This window comes from Xenia sp. Carnegie-2017, unplaced genomic scaffold, assembly GCF_021976095.1.
Source record: "Xenia sp. Carnegie-2017 unplaced genomic scaffold, XeniaSp_v1 HiC_scaffold_23, whole genome shotgun sequence".
Classification (NCBI taxonomy): Eukaryota; Metazoa; Cnidaria; class Anthozoa; order Malacalcyonacea; family Xeniidae; genus Xenia; species Xenia sp. Carnegie-2017.
In genome coordinates this window covers 1,480,512-1,499,651 of record NW_025813486.1, presented here as the reverse complement: position 1 = coordinate 1,499,651, position 19,140 = coordinate 1,480,512, and the positions used below count along the sequence as shown (strand labels likewise).

At 35.2% G+C, this 19,140-nt stretch overlaps 2 protein-coding genes and 2 long non-coding RNA genes across 4 annotated transcripts; 1 reads left to right on the top strand and 3 right to left on the bottom strand.

Moving 5' to 3' along the window:
• Nucleotides 1–3,078: 3,078 nt before the first annotated feature.
• LOC124447858 lies at nucleotides 3,079–5,227 on the top strand. Its single transcript, XM_046998854.1, has 2 exons — nucleotides 3,079–3,194; nucleotides 3,484–5,227. The coding sequence occupies exon 2, from the start codon at nucleotides 3,553–3,555 to the stop codon at nucleotides 4,912–4,914; it is 1,362 nt and encodes a 453-aa protein (XP_046854810.1). The 5' UTR covers nucleotides 3,079–3,194; nucleotides 3,484–3,552; the 3' UTR covers nucleotides 4,915–5,227.
• Nucleotides 5,228–5,815: 588 nt separating this feature from the next.
• Nucleotides 5,816–15,665, bottom strand: LOC124447860 (exocyst complex component 7-like). Its single transcript, XM_046998859.1, has 15 exons — nucleotides 15,637–15,665; nucleotides 15,177–15,215; nucleotides 14,977–15,039; nucleotides 11,022–11,079; nucleotides 10,513–10,567; nucleotides 10,034–10,206; nucleotides 9,049–9,106; nucleotides 8,754–8,858; nucleotides 8,559–8,678; nucleotides 8,240–8,299; nucleotides 7,549–7,587; nucleotides 6,921–6,983; nucleotides 6,700–6,766; nucleotides 6,177–6,242; nucleotides 5,816–6,092 (listed from the first exon to the last, which is right to left on the bottom strand). Exons 4-15 carry the CDS (start codon nucleotides 11,072–11,074, stop codon nucleotides 5,890–5,892), a joined length of 1,062 nt encoding a protein of 353 aa, XP_046854815.1. The 5' UTR covers nucleotides 11,075–11,079; nucleotides 14,977–15,039; nucleotides 15,177–15,215; nucleotides 15,637–15,665; the 3' UTR covers nucleotides 5,816–5,889.
• A 66-nt stretch (nucleotides 15,666–15,731) lies between these two features.
• Nucleotides 15,732–16,962, bottom strand: LOC124447868. The gene is made up of 3 exons (XR_006948863.1): nucleotides 16,937–16,962; nucleotides 16,526–16,631; nucleotides 15,732–15,747 (listed from the first exon to the last, which is right to left on the bottom strand). It is a non-coding gene; the product is annotated as an uncharacterized LOC124447868 (long non-coding RNA).
• Nucleotides 16,963–16,993: 31 nt separating this feature from the next.
• LOC124447869 lies at nucleotides 16,994–17,801 on the bottom strand. Its single transcript, XR_006948864.1, has 4 exons — nucleotides 17,789–17,801; nucleotides 17,635–17,700; nucleotides 17,446–17,545; nucleotides 16,994–17,019 (listed from the first exon to the last, which is right to left on the bottom strand). It is a non-coding gene; the product is annotated as an uncharacterized LOC124447869 (long non-coding RNA).
• Between the last annotated feature and the right edge of the window lie 1,339 nt (nucleotides 17,802–19,140).

Here is a 19,140-nt window from a genome sequence, read left to right as displayed (position 1 = left end):
CTTTGAACAGTCTTTACATGGTATCATGTAGATCGCGTCAGTTATCATGAATTTTGTTTGTCTTTATGTTTGGTGAAACATGATTTGAGTTTTAATGTGGTTTGTGGGCGATTAATGATAAGAGTCGGTCATGATGTCGGCGGTGTTTCCGTTGGTCGTTGGTTTGTGGAGGATTTCTAGGAGTAATTGTTTTTAATAAATGTGGAGTATAAGTAGTTGCGTTCTGTTTTTTTGGCTTCTTCCGTATTACAATGAGTGTTTATCCTGTTGAAAAGTGTTCGAATGCAGCTTATTTTGTGTTGTGTTGGATGATTGCTGTTGAAATCAGTATTTGGTCTGTGGGTGGGTTTGCGGTATACTTGTGTGTTTAGTGTACCGTCATCTGTTTGGTTAGTAGGATGTCGAGGAAGGTAAGTTGTTTGTCGTGCTCTTCGTCTTTAGTAAAGGTAATGTTCTTTGTGGTATTGTTTATGGTGTGTAGGATTTGTTCAGTTTTGTCTTTCTTGACTGGCAAAGATGTCGTCGACATATCTTTTCCATAGTCTGATGTTTGTGTTGTTTGTGACTGATTGTGTTTCGAGGTGTTGCATGGCAGCTTCTGCGGGAAGGTGGATAGTGGTGATCCTGCATGGTGTGCCTGAAAATTTGTCTGTATGTATGTGTTTTGGAAGGTGAATTCAGTGGAGAGGCAAAGGTTGAGTAAGTCTAGGATGTCATTTTTGTGTAGTTGTGTTGTAGCTTGCCAAGTTTTGTCGTTTGTGAGTAGTTCGTTTGTAATTTGTTTGGCGATGTCTAGTGGTATGGATGTGAAGAGTGATGTCACGTCTTAGAATATCATGATTTCGTCTGGTCGTAGTTTAATGTTTTCAATACTGGCGAGGAAAGTGGTGGCACTTTCTGATGGTGTGAGGGGAATTTTTGACTAATGCTGGAAGCGATACGATAGGTCGAAGTGGGTTGTTTTCTTTGTGGATTTTTGGTAGTCCGTAGAATTTGGCGGTGGATGCGTCATTGGGTCGGACTCGTCTGTAGTCGTTTTCGTTTAGTTTCTTTTTGTCTTTTAGTTGTTTCAGTTTCTGGTTGACGCGGTTGGCGGTCGTTTTGCTGCGGTCTGTGTGGAGAAGTTCGTAGGCGGTGGTGTCTTGTAGGAGGGTTTTGGCTTTGTCGATGTATTCTGATCTGTCCATGATAACTGTTTTGCGTCCTTTGTCAGCTCGTAATATGATTATTTGGTCGTCGTTTTGTAGGTTTTTTATTGCTCGTAGTTCTTCGTAGTTTAGGGTGACAGGTGGTTTGTGGCAGAGGTTATTTGTGATTTTGTGACGAATGTCTTCTTTCGTTTGGTCTGTTAAGTTGGTGTACTTTAAAGCGGATTCCAGGTCGGCAACGTAGTCAAGTTTGTTCGCGTCTTTAAAGTTGTAATTTAATCCTTTGTTTAAAATTTTAGTTTGCTGTTCGGTTAGTGGTTTGTTCGAGATGTTTGTGACAAATTCGTCTGTGTTGGGATGGAGTTGTTTGTCAGATCTGGCTTCTTGTAATTTTCGATGAAGTTCGTGGTGTCGTTTTGTTCTATATGCGGATGTTGCTTATTTGATGGCTTCATTAATGGATTTGGCGTCTGATTGTGTAGTGTATGTTGTTACGGTTTCTCGATGTTCTTGTAGTTTATGACAGTAGATTCGTAAGCGGTTGTGGGCATCTGATGTGAGGACGTTTAACATACGGCGGCCGTTTGATTGTGCAATTTGTTGAGCGTGAGTTGTTTTTAATGGTGGTCAATAGTTGATGCTGTTTGGTAGGATTCGTTCTTGTTTGCATTTGTGTAGGAAGTGAAGCTGCTCCAATGTTGATGACTCTTTACGTGCGAATAATTCCCATTTTCTCGTTCTTCTGAGGATATCTATCCCATATGTCGATTTTATAAGTTTGAAAATTTGCAATCCAGGCATTTAATATATAAAAGATAAAAGTTTCTCCGGATTTTAAGTGATTTTTATTGAGCTTTCGCCTCGTTGCTTCGAGTATTTATAATATTTATAAACAGTATTTATAATAAATACTGTTTACTAACACAATACATAATTAAAATATAATGGTAGTTGAAAAGAGCAATGATCATTGCTGGCTTCCGACATTTTTTGTGGACTCCATGTGGATTTTAATACAAAATCAAGTAATAATAAATGAAATTTCCAAGGTTACTAAAACGGCAAAAACCTTAAGAAGTTCATAATATGTGAAATTAGTTGAAGACGCGTAAGTAAATAAATCGTAGTTAAATAAGAACATTAAAACTTTGAAAAGTCAAGACTTGAAGTAAACCAATGACATGTAAAGCATCTTTATAATTATGAACATAATATAAGAAGGATGTAAACCATATATTTATAGCAATAACATATCTTGGAAAATCCATCAACAGTGATGACTCGTGTTCACAACATCAAATCGACGCTATGAATATTTGGGTGGCAATTTCACAGCTTAGAAAAGCTGAATGCAGAGCTTTTGTATTCATAATAAAGAATGCGTATTTTAGATATAATATTTAATAATAAAATATAGCGCAAGAACACTTGTATTCGTTTCATCGATTCGACGGTATCTATGGCAACATGACTAAGAAACGCGAGGATCATAACATCGTCACAAACGCTCAATATTTGTACCCTACGAATGCAATCTCAACATATATAAACTAACACATGTATATAGTTGTAAATTGAGGTTTAAAACACAACATACAGACAAACAATATAATGAATATGTAAGGAAAAAAGTTTTCCACATCAAATTACTCATAATTGACATAAAATATATGTATGAACTCTGATGTAAAAAATTGTCCTCGTATGTTAAAACAATAATGGTTCAGCAGGATATACATGTACAAGATTTTTACATTCTCATACTAATAAAGTCTCGAGAAATACAATACACAACTGAGATATTTCGCAATCACCACTATTGTATAATTTACAAAAAAATGAATGCTTCCAATAATTTGCTGTGTGTTTCATGTGGATTTAATTATACAATTGATAATAAGAACTAAAATTGCTTAGGCTGCAAAATAACTCAGCAAAAATCATATATAGTGCGCGCATCATGTGAAAATTGTAGTTGAATACAGATGCATTACAAAAAACATTTAAACCTGTGACAAATCAAGACTCGAGGAAGTTCAATAACAGGTTAAGCATCTTTATAATTATTGAAATAACATAAGAACGATGTGAAAAAACAGTTTTAAACTTTGATTTGTCAACAGCAATAACATAATTTTGAAATTCCATCAATGGCGATCAGTCGATCGTCACAAACACTCACAACCAAACGAATGCGATGAACATGTATAATTTATCCAAATGTTTCTAATAAAATCATAAAGAAGCTTTTGTGAATTGAGAATTAAAACACGACGTACAGACAAACAAACTGACGTGAACACAAATCAACTAAACTATTTTGCATTTAAAATAGAAAATATAATCTGAAGATGTAACCTGGACCAAGGAGAGAACCTAACAAAAGAACGCTCTACATGTAAGGATGAATCCTGAAGGGCAAACAAATGATATATCCATTCAGCACATTCAGCATTACCTTGAAATTTGTCACAATGCAACACTGAAAAGTTATTCAAAAGATGGTTTCATTGATGGAAGAGAGAGATTAAAAAATGAAGCAGAAAATATCAAAAAAGTCTTTTCCATCTGTTCCACAAGGAGTGAAGAGGTTTCACAAATATTGATGACAATCGATTTATTTCAATCGTCATGCAGATTCTTTTTCAATACGGCCATCAATGGCATCATTTCTGAAGAGATACTGATCAAATTTGTACTAACTTGCTCCGACTTAGCAGAAGAGCACGGGAAAATAAGACAAAAGATTGATTTTGATTGCATTCTGGTTGATCATGAAGGTCGAAAATCATGGCTGTCCGATGGCTATTTCGAAAAAATGGAGAAAGTCATCGATGATTACAATAGAAGTGAATTTGCAGATGACGAACCATTACTTAAAGCACATTTCAAATACCAGTTGGGTCGATACTATTTCAAAAAATCAAAAGACAAAAATGAGCAACCCAACAAACAGCGAGAATATTTTGAAAAAGCTGCTAATAATATTGAAGAATCGCGTGACTTAAGGAAACAAAACATGGAAAGAGAGAACTCGTCCCCTTTGACGAAAGTTGACGTGATTTTGTCTCTTCTCATGCTTGGTGATTTAAGAAAATATCAGAGCATACAACGTCACCAAGTAAAAAGTTTCAATGAACTGATTGCTATGGCGAAAGATTGCTATGAAGAAGCTTTAGCTTTAGTGGACGATCTCCTTGGAAAACATCCCCTTAAAGTAGATTGCCATAAAGTCTTGGGTGATTTGCTGTTAGGAGTGAAAGAAAATGAGGCTGCAAGGAAAAATTATGAAATTGCTTTGAATGTTTCTGAAGAGTTAGAGCTAACTCCAAACAAAGGTAAGGTATACTTGCTCAAAAACTATGCCACATCTTTGATGAAGTTGCAGGAATATGAAAGAGGGAACGAAATGTTCCAGCGAGCGAAAGATTACTATAAGAAAGCTATAGCTTTAGTAGACGAGTTTCTTGGAAAACATCCCCTTAAAGTAGATTGTCATAAAGTCTTGGGTGATTTGCTGTTAGAAATGAAAGAAAACAAGGCTGCAAGGGAAAATTATGAAATTGCTTTGAATGTTTTTGAAGAGTTAGGGCTAACTCCAAACAAAGGTAAGGTATACTTGCTCAAAAACTATGCCACATCTTTGATGAAGTTGCAGGAATATGAAAGAGGGGAAAATATGTTCCGGAGAGCGTTTGCAATTAATGTACACTATGAATTAGGTTTGGAAGACCTGATCGAGAAAACTCGACAACAATATAACTAGAAAAAGAACCAACGACATTAAATCGCAAACATACTTCAATAAATTAAAATGATTTCGTATCATTTTGTTGATAAAAGAAAAACTGCAATCATAAACATACCAATATAGTGGTCATGAAGTGCACAAATCTTAGCGTCTTATGTTAAAAAGTATAAATAATAGTTAAAAACTATTCACATATTTATCACGTGATTTTAAAAATCAATAATAATGCACTATTCGCGCAGTCGTGGAAATATCGTGCCGCAAAAAAATTCAAATACATATATTACTAGTTAAGTCAATATGCAATTAATAAAGATATTTTTTTGAATGATTTTGTTTATCTCTTGTAAAATGTATAATTAATATTCCACGAGTTAATATTATTTTATAAAAGTTGGGCAGCTTATTAGAATTTTAGTATCAGCCGACGGAGTTTTAAGGCAATTTTCTGCTTTTATCGTTGTTTCCATACGATACAAATATTTCATGTTGAATTAAAGTTACGTAAAGTAACGTTTCCAAAAGCTTTTCATCGCCAGGCTAGAAGATTCCTGATATGAATTGCCGACTTTTTATAGTTTATAAGATGCGATATTGCAGCATGAATTTTGAACTTAATCCTTCGCTATATAGCCACAAGTACCTCTACTTGTCAGTTAAATTGAATATTTGAAACCTCACGATGTTCTAGTGTTGATAATACGAATCTCTCGCGCGCTTTTATCCCAACATAAAAAACATGTGACTTGGACGAAATTAGAACTCGCACCAAGCCCACAAAGATTGGACACGAGTCAAATCTCTTTTAAACTACGTATGGACGAGAGATTCTCGCCACTATAGCAGTTTTCTGTATGGTACCGTGTTTCAACTTTATTCCAAAGTCATCGTCAGCAGTAGCGTAGCCAGCCACATGTTTAGATCGAATTTTTATTTTATGAATTCCGACACAGTTTTATATAGTGTTAAAAATGATAAAATTCAAATTCTCTAATCTCTAACTATTTTACGGTAGTCAGTCATTGAGAAGTGTATGTTATAAAATATTAAAGACACTAACCTCTGCAATCCTTTCAAAATGTAGTTATAATTGTTTAATAAGAATATCCCAGACAGGGCAACTTGACCCAACATTGTAACGTAACTTTTCGACTTCAGTTCAAGATTTAATCCAAGAGCACCAAGAACACGACCTTCAACATTTAAACATTTAAAATACACACATAAGCTATGATAAAGAAGAATGCATTTATAAGGAAAGAATTTTGTAAACTTACCAAAGTATCGAGCAACAAGAGTTTTAGGTGATACACTGTCACCAATTCGTGGATCCATTACAGATTCTATATGAACAAAAATGTACAACTTACTTAAATGCAAAGTATCTGTTCTTTTCATTCATTTCTTTACACGTAAGCTTAAACAAAAGCCGTGATCTTGTACGTTTGTTCATATAAATGGGGGCATTTGTTGATAAATAACAGTAAAATGTATCATCCAGGTGTAGAGCGAGGTATGTGTGGATAATTGAGTCAGAACTTGTGAATATTGGCGACGAATAAATACTTCAATAAAGAAGGCATCTTACGCTAGGTCTGGTCTCATGTTTCTCACAAGCTTTACCGTTCAGTGATTCTAAATCTATGTATTCAAGAACAATTCAATTTTGAAACTAATGTACATGAGAAACGGTCGTCATTCTACAACCATAGGGTCATTCTCCGGCAAGATCATCGTTCAAAAATGTTTTAGGATAAAACTGAAATAATCAACATTAAGATAAAGGATCTTAAATATTACCTGAGTTTAAGAGCATATTTCCAACAGTGTCCGTATATCCCAGCAGGTGCTCAAGAAATATCAACGTCTATAAAATAATACAACAAAGAATATCTTTATAAAAAACCTTCGCTTGCGAAGTTAATTTACTTGACAAAGAAAATGCATTTACAGACGAAATACACGAAAGATCATGTAAGACTAGCAACATTGCTTTAAGTCTAGTCAGTCACATTACGTACATTGCTTGTGAGTTCATGAACAGTGCCATCTTTAGGCATATTTGATTGCTTGTCAGGGTCATGCTAAAGAAAAGAAAACATCAAGTAACAATAAAAATGCCATGAATTTACTGGTGAGGGTGGGAAGGTGTATTTCTGTTAGTAAGGTGGGATGTGTGTGCGCACCTCTGTTACTAAGGTGGGGTGGGAGAGCGTACCTCTGTTAGTAAGGTGGGGCTGAGTACACCTGTTAATAAAGTGAAGGTGCTCACCCCTCCTTACCAAGAGGAAGTGAAGAAGAGGTTAGGTGAATTTTCTTACAAAATATTACTATAACAGAAATGAACTAAAGTGTGACATGGCACGATGACATCTACAAAAGTCAAAAAATCTAATCCAAACTAAGGTACCCTCCCCAAACAATCATCCTGAATCCTTCTTTGAGAGAGACGTCATGGATGTAAAAAGAAATTATGGTAGCCTAAAATAAATGATCCCGTCAATGTCATAAATGAAGAAGACGTTTAGTAAGATTCATTGCTGTAATTGTTTACATTCAACAAAGCTTTATAAGTTGTCTTTATAAGTTGGCTTTATAAGTTGTCATGAATTTCAACATCTTTGCTACGATCACATTCAACAAACAAACCTTGATATTTTCAGTAAAGTCATCCAAAGCTTTAGCTCCCTAAAGCAATCAACAAAAGCAAGATAGAGCGAGAAAACACATCCATTCGGGGACGAAACTAAAACGTTATGTGAGGGGGGAGGGGTGGGTGAATATTTACAAGATAGAGCGAGAGAACACATCCATTCAGGGACAAAACTAGAACGTTAAGTGAGGGAGGGTGGGTGAATATTTACAAGATAGAGCGAGAGAACACATCCATTCAGGGACAAAACTAGAACGTTAAGTGAGGGAGGGGGGGGGTGAATATTTACAAGATAGAGCGAAGAACACATCCATTCAGGGACAAAAATAGAACGTTAACTGAGGGAGGGTGGGTGAATATTTACAAAGATAGAGCGAGAAACACATCCATTCAGAGGCAAAACTAGAACGTTAAGTGAGGAGGGTGGGTGAATATTTACAAGATAGAGCGAGAGAACACATCCATTCAGGGACAAAACTAGAACGTTAAGTGAGGGAGGGGGAGGGGGGTGTGTGTGTGAATATTTACACATTCAGTTCTTCCCTGCAAATTTTCATTTGAAATTATCATCGCTAACAAACCAAATCAGTCAAGCAGAGCTGAATATATGAATATTTCTACTTAACGTTCTAAGTTTCTTACCCTGCAAGATGATGTAACACATCGATAAAGTTTTAAATATCCTACCACGGACTCCAAATTAACAAAAAGATTTGGGATTGCTTGCTGAGTTGGATTACGAACTCCCTAGAACAGATGAAATTTTAAGTTTTTCTTAGGCTACACGTGAAAATGACCACAAGTAACAAAAAAAAACAAGTCAAAATATAGTAATATGTAACATATTAAATCAGAATACATGATATAACATGTTGGTATTATAAAAACTGTGACACTCTTCAACAAGAATATGGCGCAATTTTATGTTCGCAAAGTTTGGGCCACATTTAACATGCTCTAAATTTTTCCTAAGAAAAAAAGGACACCTATAGAGTTTCCTATTTACCTGTAATGCTTGAGAGAACAAGGGCAACACAGATTTAACATACTTGAGCACGGGAAGAAGAGGCAACAGAGAGAAATATTCTCTTTTCGCAATTAATTTTCGTGCCGAGTTTTCCATGACCTCGATAAGGAATGAAAAAACGTTTAAAAAACGTGAAAAAATTTCCAAGCAAGTTCTTCTCATGAAGCGACATACTTCTCCCTCGAAAATCAACGTTTCAATCAAATTTTGAATGAGAACGTCAAAAATACCATCTCTATGTTCTTTACAAATGATCAAACTGATCAATGTCCGTTCACTCTAGGAATGACATATCTGCAAAATAACTTTTGCATCGAAAAATACACTTTGAAATACACTTTAAAAAATACATTTTGAAATACACTTTAAAAAATACACTTTAAAATACGCTTTAAAAAATACACTTTGAAATACACTTTAAAAAATACACTTTAAGAAATACACTTTAAAACAAATATGTGCAACAAACCTGGAGAAGTTTTAAAAGTGCCGCAGAAAGAGTGATGAATCGACCAGCTTCTATCTCACTAAATAAATAAAGAAATTTGTTTCTGCGTATGAATCTTTAAAAGATAACAGTGTTGAAGTTAAAACACAAAAGCAACGAGTTCGAGGAAAGAATCAAAGTTAAAAGTTTCGGAAGATTATTGAGATAAATTCTGCCTGGTTTAGCTAATTGCTTTAACTTGAATATTCAGCCATTTTAACGATAATGCCACAGATTAAGATTATACAGAAGAGTCACTTGTGTCGGAACCTTTGATGTTTTTGTCCTCGCGCATGTCGTGCTGCGCATGGTGGCCGCCATTATTCCAGCCAGATGATTAGGGTTTTTGACTTTTTCCAAACCTTTAAAATGATCCAAAGTCATTTCTTATTTCTCAAAATATACTTGAATTCATTATTAAGTATTGACGTCATGTAATTTTAACGGTTGGAAACAAGTGAGAAATCTTAATCATCTGGCTGGAATAATGGCCGACATGAGGACGTGTTGTACACCTGAGTGACCTTTCTGTATAATCATTATTCTCTGCTAATGCGGTCTATAACACGTGACGGAAGACCACTGAACTAAAATACCTGGAACGCTACCTGTAATACAAAACCCTAATGATTTTTTGAAGACGTGATTTTACACCCAGACACGCGTGTGTAGCCAATCAATTATTACTCCGCGAGAGAATCTCGAAACACCAAACACGCGTGACTGGGGTTAAATCTCGCGTGTCTGGGTGTAAGATTTGGCTTCAACTATTTGCTTCAGGTGGCGTTCCAAGTATTTTAGTTCAATGGGGAAGAGCCACTAAACCTGTCAGTTGAACAGCATTTTTATCCAGTTGGATTTACGAAATCATCTTCTTACGACGAACAATTACGAGCAATTACGACGAAAGCCGAACGACAAAAAGTTTACAAGCACAGAACAAAAAATACACAATAAAATACATTACTCTTCATCCTCTTTGGATGTTGACGAATCAAACATTGCAGCAGGTGAGTTGACTTTCCGATTTCCTGTGTATTCAAACGCTTTCGATGGCACACGACGCACAAGATTTCTTTTCATAGTTGATTTTCTTTGAGGAGTGATGCCGCTTAACTGTTTCAACTTCGGACTGATCATCTGCAGATGTAAATAAGTTTGTACATTGTGAGATCATCGAAGACATTAACCTTGATACTTCAGGGAAATCCTGTTGAAAATTTTAGCCCCCCCCCCCTCTACAATAAAACCATCTCTTCGTATCCAGAAAAGACTATCTCTCTAATGGGTGAAATATCGGTAAAAAATCTCGCTTCCTCTAGTAAAACAAATCTTGGCCCCACCCCCCACCCCCTGGGTGAAACATCAAAATTTCCGATGAAAAAAATTTTCTACCTTTTCAGATAAAAACTAGATTATAGAAAGACTGACTTTTTATGTACTTACAATGTTGGCAGGTGAATAACTTTCTATCTTTCCTAGTGAATGTCCCTCGACTAATCTGAGGAAAATCGAAAACAAAAAAACTTGAATATTTTATGAAAAGAGCCCATTATTCTGCATTTAATATAGACGACGAATTTTTTGAAAATAGACATATTTCGACATCTCATAATGTCTACTGAAGATGACATCAAGAAATGTCGAAACATGTCTATTCTCATAAAAATCGTCGTGTATATTAAATGCACATTAGCAACAGTTCTTTTACGAAATTTTGAAAACCCAATATTTCTTAATGCAGTCAAACGTTCACTAATATAAAATATTTTATAAAAACAAGCTTTCGGTTATAAAATATTTTTTTATAACCCGTCGAAGGCTGTAGACAGACAGCCGAAAGCTTGTTTTATAAAAAAATTGTATATTAGTGAACGTTTGACTGCGTTATGTAGATTACTGATAACGGATCACGCATTTTTCCCATTGTTTCTTGTAACAAGTACATCACAAACCCTTGTAAGGTCTTCATTAAGACACTTGATCGAATTTGACTGTACACATTCATAAAATCTGAAAGAACAAAAATTCTTTTATAAAATAACATAGGCCAAACGCGTGCTCTGATTGGTCGATGTCCGACTTTGGATCAGACCATCAAAACACGAAAATTGAAATCGCTATCAGCGCAGTCGTGAAATTTTTGAACATACCATTGAACTAAAATACATGGGACGCTGCCTAATAATTTTTTGAAGCCAAATTTTACACCCAGACACGCGAGATTTTACCCTGGACACGCGTGTGTAATTCAATCGTCGGCCCGCGAGAGAATCTCGAAACACAACACTCGCGTGTCTTGGGTAAAATCTCGCGTATCTGGGTGTAAGATTTGGCTTCAATCCACCTTTCTGACAGTAAACACACGCGTCAGAAATACGAGATCAAATTACAAAATTCTGACAATCAAATGGTCGGACATTGTATTGTTTATGTAGAATAGTGGCAATAAAATGGTTAGGAGATGCTATTGGGGCATTTGTAAATCTTATTTTAGACATACAGAACGACTAATTATAAAGGGAGAGGGTGTTAAGAGTGAATAAAAACCATTTTCCGTCAAATGAAAAAAAAAGCTTGGATATGACATGCAAAGTTATGGAGAAAAACAAAAACATTTCGCAGATATTACGAGTGCCGTAACAAAGTGGTGATAAGTTTAATATGCATTTGTCAAAACAAGCTTAAGAAGACAAGTAGCATGCAAAAAATATATCATTGAAAACTTGCTCAGCGCATCTACAAGCACCAATTTCAGAGCTCGCTCTGTCACAAATTAATCGAGAATTAATGCGAGCATGCGTAGTCAACTTCACTAACTTTCCAAGTTCATGGTCATGGCAACAACCAATTGTATGTACTAGTACAGATTATGGAGTAATTAGCTCGCTCAGTAACAAATTTTCAGATATATTATCTGCGCATGCGCAGTCGCTTCGACCAGCTGGTCAAGTTCATGGTCATGGCAACGACCAACTGCATCTACTAGCATCGATTTTGAAGTAAATAGCATGCTTAGTAGCAATTTAATAGAGAAATCATCTGCGCATGCGCTCGAGCCTGCGCAGTCCACTCGACCAATTGTTCATAGTCATGGCAACGACTAACTAAATGTACTAGCACTACATTTGTGGCAATTAGCTCACTAAGTCGCAAATTATCAAAGAAATCATCTGGGCATGCGCAGTAGTGACTTTATTAATACCACAACTTTCGTAAGCCTCTGAATTTTTGTATATATATATAAAGTCAATACTAGGTATAGTAGATGTCAACTAGCAGTGGAAGCTGGGTGCGATATAGTATGCAGTGGCTTAGGGGCCACTTCGGTGGCGACCGCACTCTCCTGCGTACCCCGAGCAAAGCCTATCGCAGGTGATCTCGGGTTTGATGGGCGGAAGCTTGCTATTGCATCTCCCAAGTAAGATAGCGTGGAGGGCCGAAATCTCCTACCGAAACGTTAACATGCGGCGTTCTAGTGCCTTACGCTTAAGAAGGTATCGGGAAGCATGGACCGAAAAGGGTTTTGCTTTCGAATTTTATCTTTTTTTTTACAAGTTCTTATCATAAAAACTAGAACATCAAGGATACGTTCAAACAACTGTCTTTTTGAATTATAATTTAAACCAACTGTAAACACGTTTTACTCGTTACCACGTAACTTTCTCATAATTCTCTCATCACGAATGAGACCCTCCTTATGGACAAAGGAATTGTTTCTTTTTATAATAGTTTCTACAAGTCCTTCTCAGGACTTTAAAATTGTTTTCTTTTTATAATAGTTTCTACAAAGATAACATTTAATAAGCCATGCAACTTGTATCGTCTAATTGAACCTCGGTTTCAACCCTTAGGTTATAAAATTTTGATACATTTTTGATAGTAAATTTCTTTCTATCAACAATATTTTAATGATTCAATATAGAGTAACTTCTTCTCGAATAATTTTACGAATAAACTGTACACTTTTCGGATTAAAGGACTTCTTTTGATCGCATAGAGACAGCCGTCCAATTTATTACGTACATGCATGTTCTATGCATTTCGTTGTAAGGAACCACCCTACCAAAGAATATCCAGATCTGATATTCTTTAGCTGCATCGAGCGAAGAAAATTGCCAGTGATGGAATTTTTCAAAGGTTATTTTTATGATATTTATAATTCGATGTATCATGTAGATTCCAGATGAGATTTATGACTGCTTTTGAATACAATTAACACATATTCTTAATAAGACAATGTTTTATAAAGTAAATGGTTTGAACCCGGGAGTATCGTTATATGTTTGTAAATGATGATCGTCCAGGTTAATAAAGTCCTGAGAAGGACTGTTTTTGTCAAAAACAGTCCTTCTCAGGCATAACTGAACGTCATTAACTATTTAATATGTTATCATTTAGCGTCTTTGTAATTTTGCCGTTTAAATTTATAGCTATAGTTTAAATTCCATATTGTATATAACGCGTAAATGAATCTGAAAAGCCAGTTTTAGGGAGATTTTATGCATCAACAATAATAATGATTAGTGATTATAAAACAGCGAAACTAACATGTAATAAAAATAACAGTTCAAAAATTTGTATGGCTTGGTTTTTTGCTTTATGCAGCTGGAATCGTCCTGGATATTCTTAGTCACGCCGTTAAGGCCCGGCAATCCTTATAAAAGTCATTAGCGTGACAACATGCCAGTTATTCAAGCTTTCCTTCGATCGTTATACTTTTTCCAACCCAAAATGATTAATTTTTACTGTTATGTCTTCTGCCTTTATAAATAATCTTTCTAAATAACTACAATCAGATTAAAAATGCCCAAAACTCAAAGTATCTCCTAACCATTTTATTTGCCACTATTCTACATAAGCAATACTAAGGCCGGTTCAAACGTCGCATTTTACATGCGCCGAATCAAATCTGATTTTAGTCGACTAAAATAGTTTATGCGTAGTTTGATTCAGACGTCGAATTTAATAGTCGCATTTATTATAGTTATGCTTCCCTTTTTCATAGTTTATTCATTTTCTTGTACTAATTTCCTAAAATGGCGAACAGAAAATGTTGAGTTTATCATTTCAAATCTGATTCGTGTTAATAGGAAAAGATGAATATTGATGCATATTTTAGCAAATAAACTATTAGAAACAAGGACGGCAGCTTCTGCAAATTTCCCATGTTTTCTACCGTTATTGGTCAAAAAAAGCCTTCATACGTAGCCCTCCTTATCGATCATGTCGAGACAGATAGAAATTCCGGCTGGTGGAAGAAAGTTTGGAGTATTTATTCTGATTCAAAAACTTTTCATGTATCTCGAGGAAACTTTCCTTGTACATATAAATTTTTTGCACTTTAAACAAGTGTATTTTGTTAACTTGCTGAAATACAAGGAGCCATTACCATCACTGTACTCGCCATGTTTTTACAACTTTGCGCATAGCATTTGCATGGAAATAATTGATTTTGGCAGAAATATCTTAAAATAAATTATGCATTAAATTCGGCTCATGTAAAATGCGACGTTTGAATAACATCAATTTCATCGAATATTCGACTAACTCAGTCAGATAATGCGCTAAGTCAGATAAATTAAAATCCGTCGAATTTAATTGATTCAAACGTCGCATTTACTGTCTACATAATCTCGCATTTGATTCGGCGCATGTAAATGCGACGTTTGAACTCGGGCCTATGTCCGACCATTTGATTGTCGAATTTTGTAATTTGATTTCGTAATTTTTTGACACGTGTGTGTTAGAAAAGGTGGATTCATTTACTTCAGGTAGCATTCCATGTATTTTAGTTTAATTGAACATACTCGCCTTAGGCTCGTGTTTCGCTCGCTTTTCTTAACTCTAGCTAAATTTGCGTTATAATCAAACCCATAATGAAAGTGAAACATATTTCCATGGAAATACCTTTAGATTGGGCTTCTGTGACCAACCAAGCCGCTATTTTACTCAAATCTTCGATAGCTTCGTCTAAATGTGGAAAAGAAAATAACAGTTGGGAGACTAGAGATCATTAGAAAAGTGGCGAAAGATCATTTACGAGAAGATATTTTCGCTTATCGTTTTCAAATATTGATTTCAAAATTTCTTTGTTTCTTTTTTATTACCATTTATAGGTTTAAATTGAGGCGTGGATTCTTCTGTTTCTGGAAAAATGTAAAAATGTGAATTGAGATATAATGATTTAAATCTGACGCATAACGTGTGACCTTAACTCTAAGATGGCGAGACTAGGCCAGCTTCAAACGTCACATTTTACAGCCATACGAACCAGATGCATTAAAGAGAAAGAAATGAGATAAAATTCCTTATTAGCTTTATTTAAAATGGCTCATGTAAAACGACGTTTGAGACAAGGCATACTGTTTCAACTAGGTTTCAAATGGGATAACGAAATTTTTACATAGATTGACTTAAGGCATTCCTATGTTAAGACAAATGGAAAACCTGGATTACGCGTAATTTGTTGGGAAATGATATTTTGAAAATCACCGCTTTATATAATCTACAGCGCCACCGAAAATCTGCTAAAACTTTCTATAGTCCCCCGCAATAACTATTGACAACCTTCGTTGGAATTCAATAAATCAATCAATGTTTCACTTCGAGGACTGATTTAGCGCAGACTGTCTAAATGAACGTTCCATTTGTTCACGTCCTGATTTCCATTAATGATGTCTGAAATGAAAATTAACTTTTAATTAAGCAAGATTGACTTCAAAAATACGTAATGATCTCACAAGGAGGGATAACTCAGGACTGTTGGGTATGTGTTTTCAAAAATACTTAATGATCTCACAAGGAGGGATAACTCAGGACTGTTGGGTATGTTGTTGTCAAAAAATACTTTATGATCTCACAAGGAGGGATAACTGGACTGTTGGGTATGTTGTTTTCAAAAATATTAATGATCTCACAGGAGGGATAACTCAGGACTGTTGGGTATGTTGTTTTCAAAAATACTTTATGATCTCACAAGGAGGGATAACTCAGGACTGTTGGGTATGTTGTTTTCAAAAATACTTAATGATCTCACAAGGAGGGATAACTCAGGACTGTTGGGTATGTTGTTTTCAAAAATACTAATGATCTCACAGGAGGGATAACTCAGGACTATTAGGTATGTTGTTTTCAAAAAATACTCAATGATCTCACAAAGAGGGATAACTCAGGACTATTGGGTATGTTGTTTTCAAAAAATTACTTAATGATCTCACAAGGAGGGATAACTCAGGACTGTTGGGTATGTTGTTTTCAAAAATACTTAATGATCTCACAGGAGGGATAACTCAGGACTGTTGGGTATGTTGTTTTCAAAAATACTTAATGATCTCACAAGGAGGGATAACTCAGGACTGTTGGGTATGTTGTTTTCAAAAATATAAATGATCTCACAAGGAGGGATAACTCAGGACTATTGGGTATGTTGTTTTCAAAAAATACTTAATGAACTCACAAGGAGGGATAACTCAGGACTGTTGGGATTATTGTCTTCAAAAAATTTAATGGCATCTTGAACTTTTATCAAGCTTTGTATGTAACTATCGACATCAGCACCAGGTCTGAAAAAATAATGGAAATTTATGAATATAATGAAGGGATAGAGACAGATGATGAGGGATAATGAGGGATGATGAGGGATGAAGACGTGAAAATTTAGGAGTTAGATAAAACAATTTCTGTTTTAACTTCACATTGGAAAGAACTTGGACAAGAGTAAAAAAAATCAGCTGATAAACATATGAAATCCGGAGGAAGGAGGTAGATAAACCATCCTACCATCCTTTCCTTTTAGTCAGGGGTGGAGAAAACCATCTTACAACCTTTTCTTTTAGTCAGGGGATACAAACCATCATCAAACACTCACCCATCTCTGATGTCCTGGTCTTCTTTGAAGCAACATTATGATAGCTGATAACATTATCAACCCTCGTAAAACTTTGTCAATATCTGGGGAGATTGGTCAAAGGAACTACAACATATGTGTATCTGTTATAGCATTAATGAAACATTGCATGTTTGCCAGGTTGGAAAACTTGTATCAAAGTCCCTGTATAGCTGCAAGGATGTGAATTTATTAGCTGCCAGTGACTTAAAACCAGAAATATGCTGCAACACAGAGCCGATTGTACTATTTCAATTTTGCAAGAAAATATTAGTTCAATATGATGGTGGGATGCTGCAGTTTACCCTGAGTTGATGTAAGCACAAGCAAAGTAATTTAAAGGGGCAACATAAAGTTTAAAATGGTCGTGTGTGGCTGCAAGAGAGAGCAAGTTTTCCAACCTCATTGTTTGTCTTCTTCAAAAGACTTAAACAGAATTGCACCCAAAGAAAATAAACTTGAGTATGATTAAATAGAGTGTAAAAGGATACTTCTTTGTCGACGTTGTAGTTCAACAGTTTCTTTATGCACAGGTAAAATGTTTTCTTCTAGCTTGCTTAAACGTTCGTTAAATGATGACAAAATACCACGCTGAAAAATATATAACCTTGCTATTTTAATGAATGAAATCTTCAATTTGAAAGTTCATGTTATTATAATTTGACTAAACTTGTCCTTACCATATTTTCCGTCAAATCGTCGCTTTTCGTCAAACTGTCTTTCAAAAATGATAAATTTGCTTGCTCCTAAAAATAAAAACCATTTCTATTCAACAGAAGAGAACTGTTATTTTGGTTGTCAAACTTGAACGTCTTGTCTTGACAGCAAGTTTACCTTTGAAAGTTTTCAGCTAAAACTTTTTCCTTTGAGAAACATGCTCTGGTCGGCTTTCTTGAATCATTTTTAATGGCAGTAAGCAAGTAAACTTTCAAACGTCTCAAATTTTATCTTAAACAGTGATTAAACAAGGAAATGAACTAAAAATTTCATGAATGAAACTCCATTTTTGAGTCGAGGTCAAGTCAACCCTGAACCTTTCGAAATAATCAAATAATTATTCGGGTGTTGCGGGCTAGGATGAAGGAACCAATGGGGTGAAGGCATTGAGTTTATCGATACTCAATGGGTGAAGAGCAAACCAATGGGTACAGTAGACCGAATTTAAATTGTGTTGATTTTGTAAATGGTCATGTCTGTAACTAGCAAAAACATCAGTGAGCTGAGCAAAGTTTTGCTGATGTTAATAAATATAATTGTAAATCTAAATACTCTGCCTGATTATTAAAAGCAATGTAATAATGTTCCGTCGCTTTTCTTTCTGTTGTTCACACGATCGGATTTGTTGGATTTGATTTTTCGGATCAAAAAAACGCATCGTGTGAACCATTTCATCAAGATCAGAAGAAGCCGACTAGTCCCGGACCTCTCACTCTCAAAACTTTCAAAATTTCATTTGGCGCAAAACATTAGATGTGAAAACTGAAAAAGACTTAGAAACAAGAACAAAAATATGCATAATACACATCGATAAATGCACTGGATAACATAAATGTCTGCTCCACGACCATAAATATCAAACATTTCCACTTTATCAAACGAGTATTAAAATTTATGCCCAACAAAACGGTGAAATAAAAGTCATATGCCTAAAATTTCCGAGCATGTGATTGGATATACGATATTTTTCAATAGTGATTAAAATTAAAGAAAACAAAATTAAACATTACGATAAAAATTAAAAGCAACATCCTTGCTTGATTTCATTTATTAATTGGCAACTGCCGAGACACTATCCGTAAGCGAATTCAATATAAATGTCATGAAAATGATAAAAACGGGACATTGGATTTCTTCAGTAATTTCATCGTCAAAACATGACTTTCAACATAAGAATAGAGAGCTTTGTAAAAGACTACAGAGTACGCTACGAGTACGACTACGAGTACGATTTACGTCATTTTGGCGCGTAAACATTGTTGCGACAACAAAACACGTAGCCGTCATCAATCTGAGTACGATGTTTTGTAAAATTCGTAGTCGCGACTACGATGTCTTTTAAGCAAGACAGTAGGTATATTTTCATTCTGTAAGAAATTAGTTTACAGTACTATTTTCGAGAATCAGGCACCTTAGAACCTTTTTAAGCTTTTATGTACATTAAAAAGGAAAATATAATAAATCGTACT

What these genes read in the sequence shown, in the direction of transcription:
- LOC124447858 (XM_046998854.1), top strand. Translation starts at nt 3,553, where the DNA reads ATGAATCCTGAAGGGCAAACAAATGATATATCCATTCAGCACATTCAG.
- LOC124447860 (XM_046998859.1), bottom strand. Translation starts at nt 11,074, where the DNA reads ATGAATGTGTACAGTCAAATTCGATCAAGTGTCTTAATGAAGACCTTA. An exon ending in TTAATGAAGACCTTACAAGG is followed by an intron (nt 10,568 to 11,021) that starts GTTTGTGATGTA and finishes GATTTTCCTCAG; the next exon opens with ATTAGTCGAGGGACATTCAC. An exon ending in AAATATGCTCTTAAACTCAG is followed by an intron (nt 6,243 to 6,699) that starts GTAATATTTAAG and finishes TTGTTCATATAG; the next exon opens with AATCTGTAATGGATCCACGA.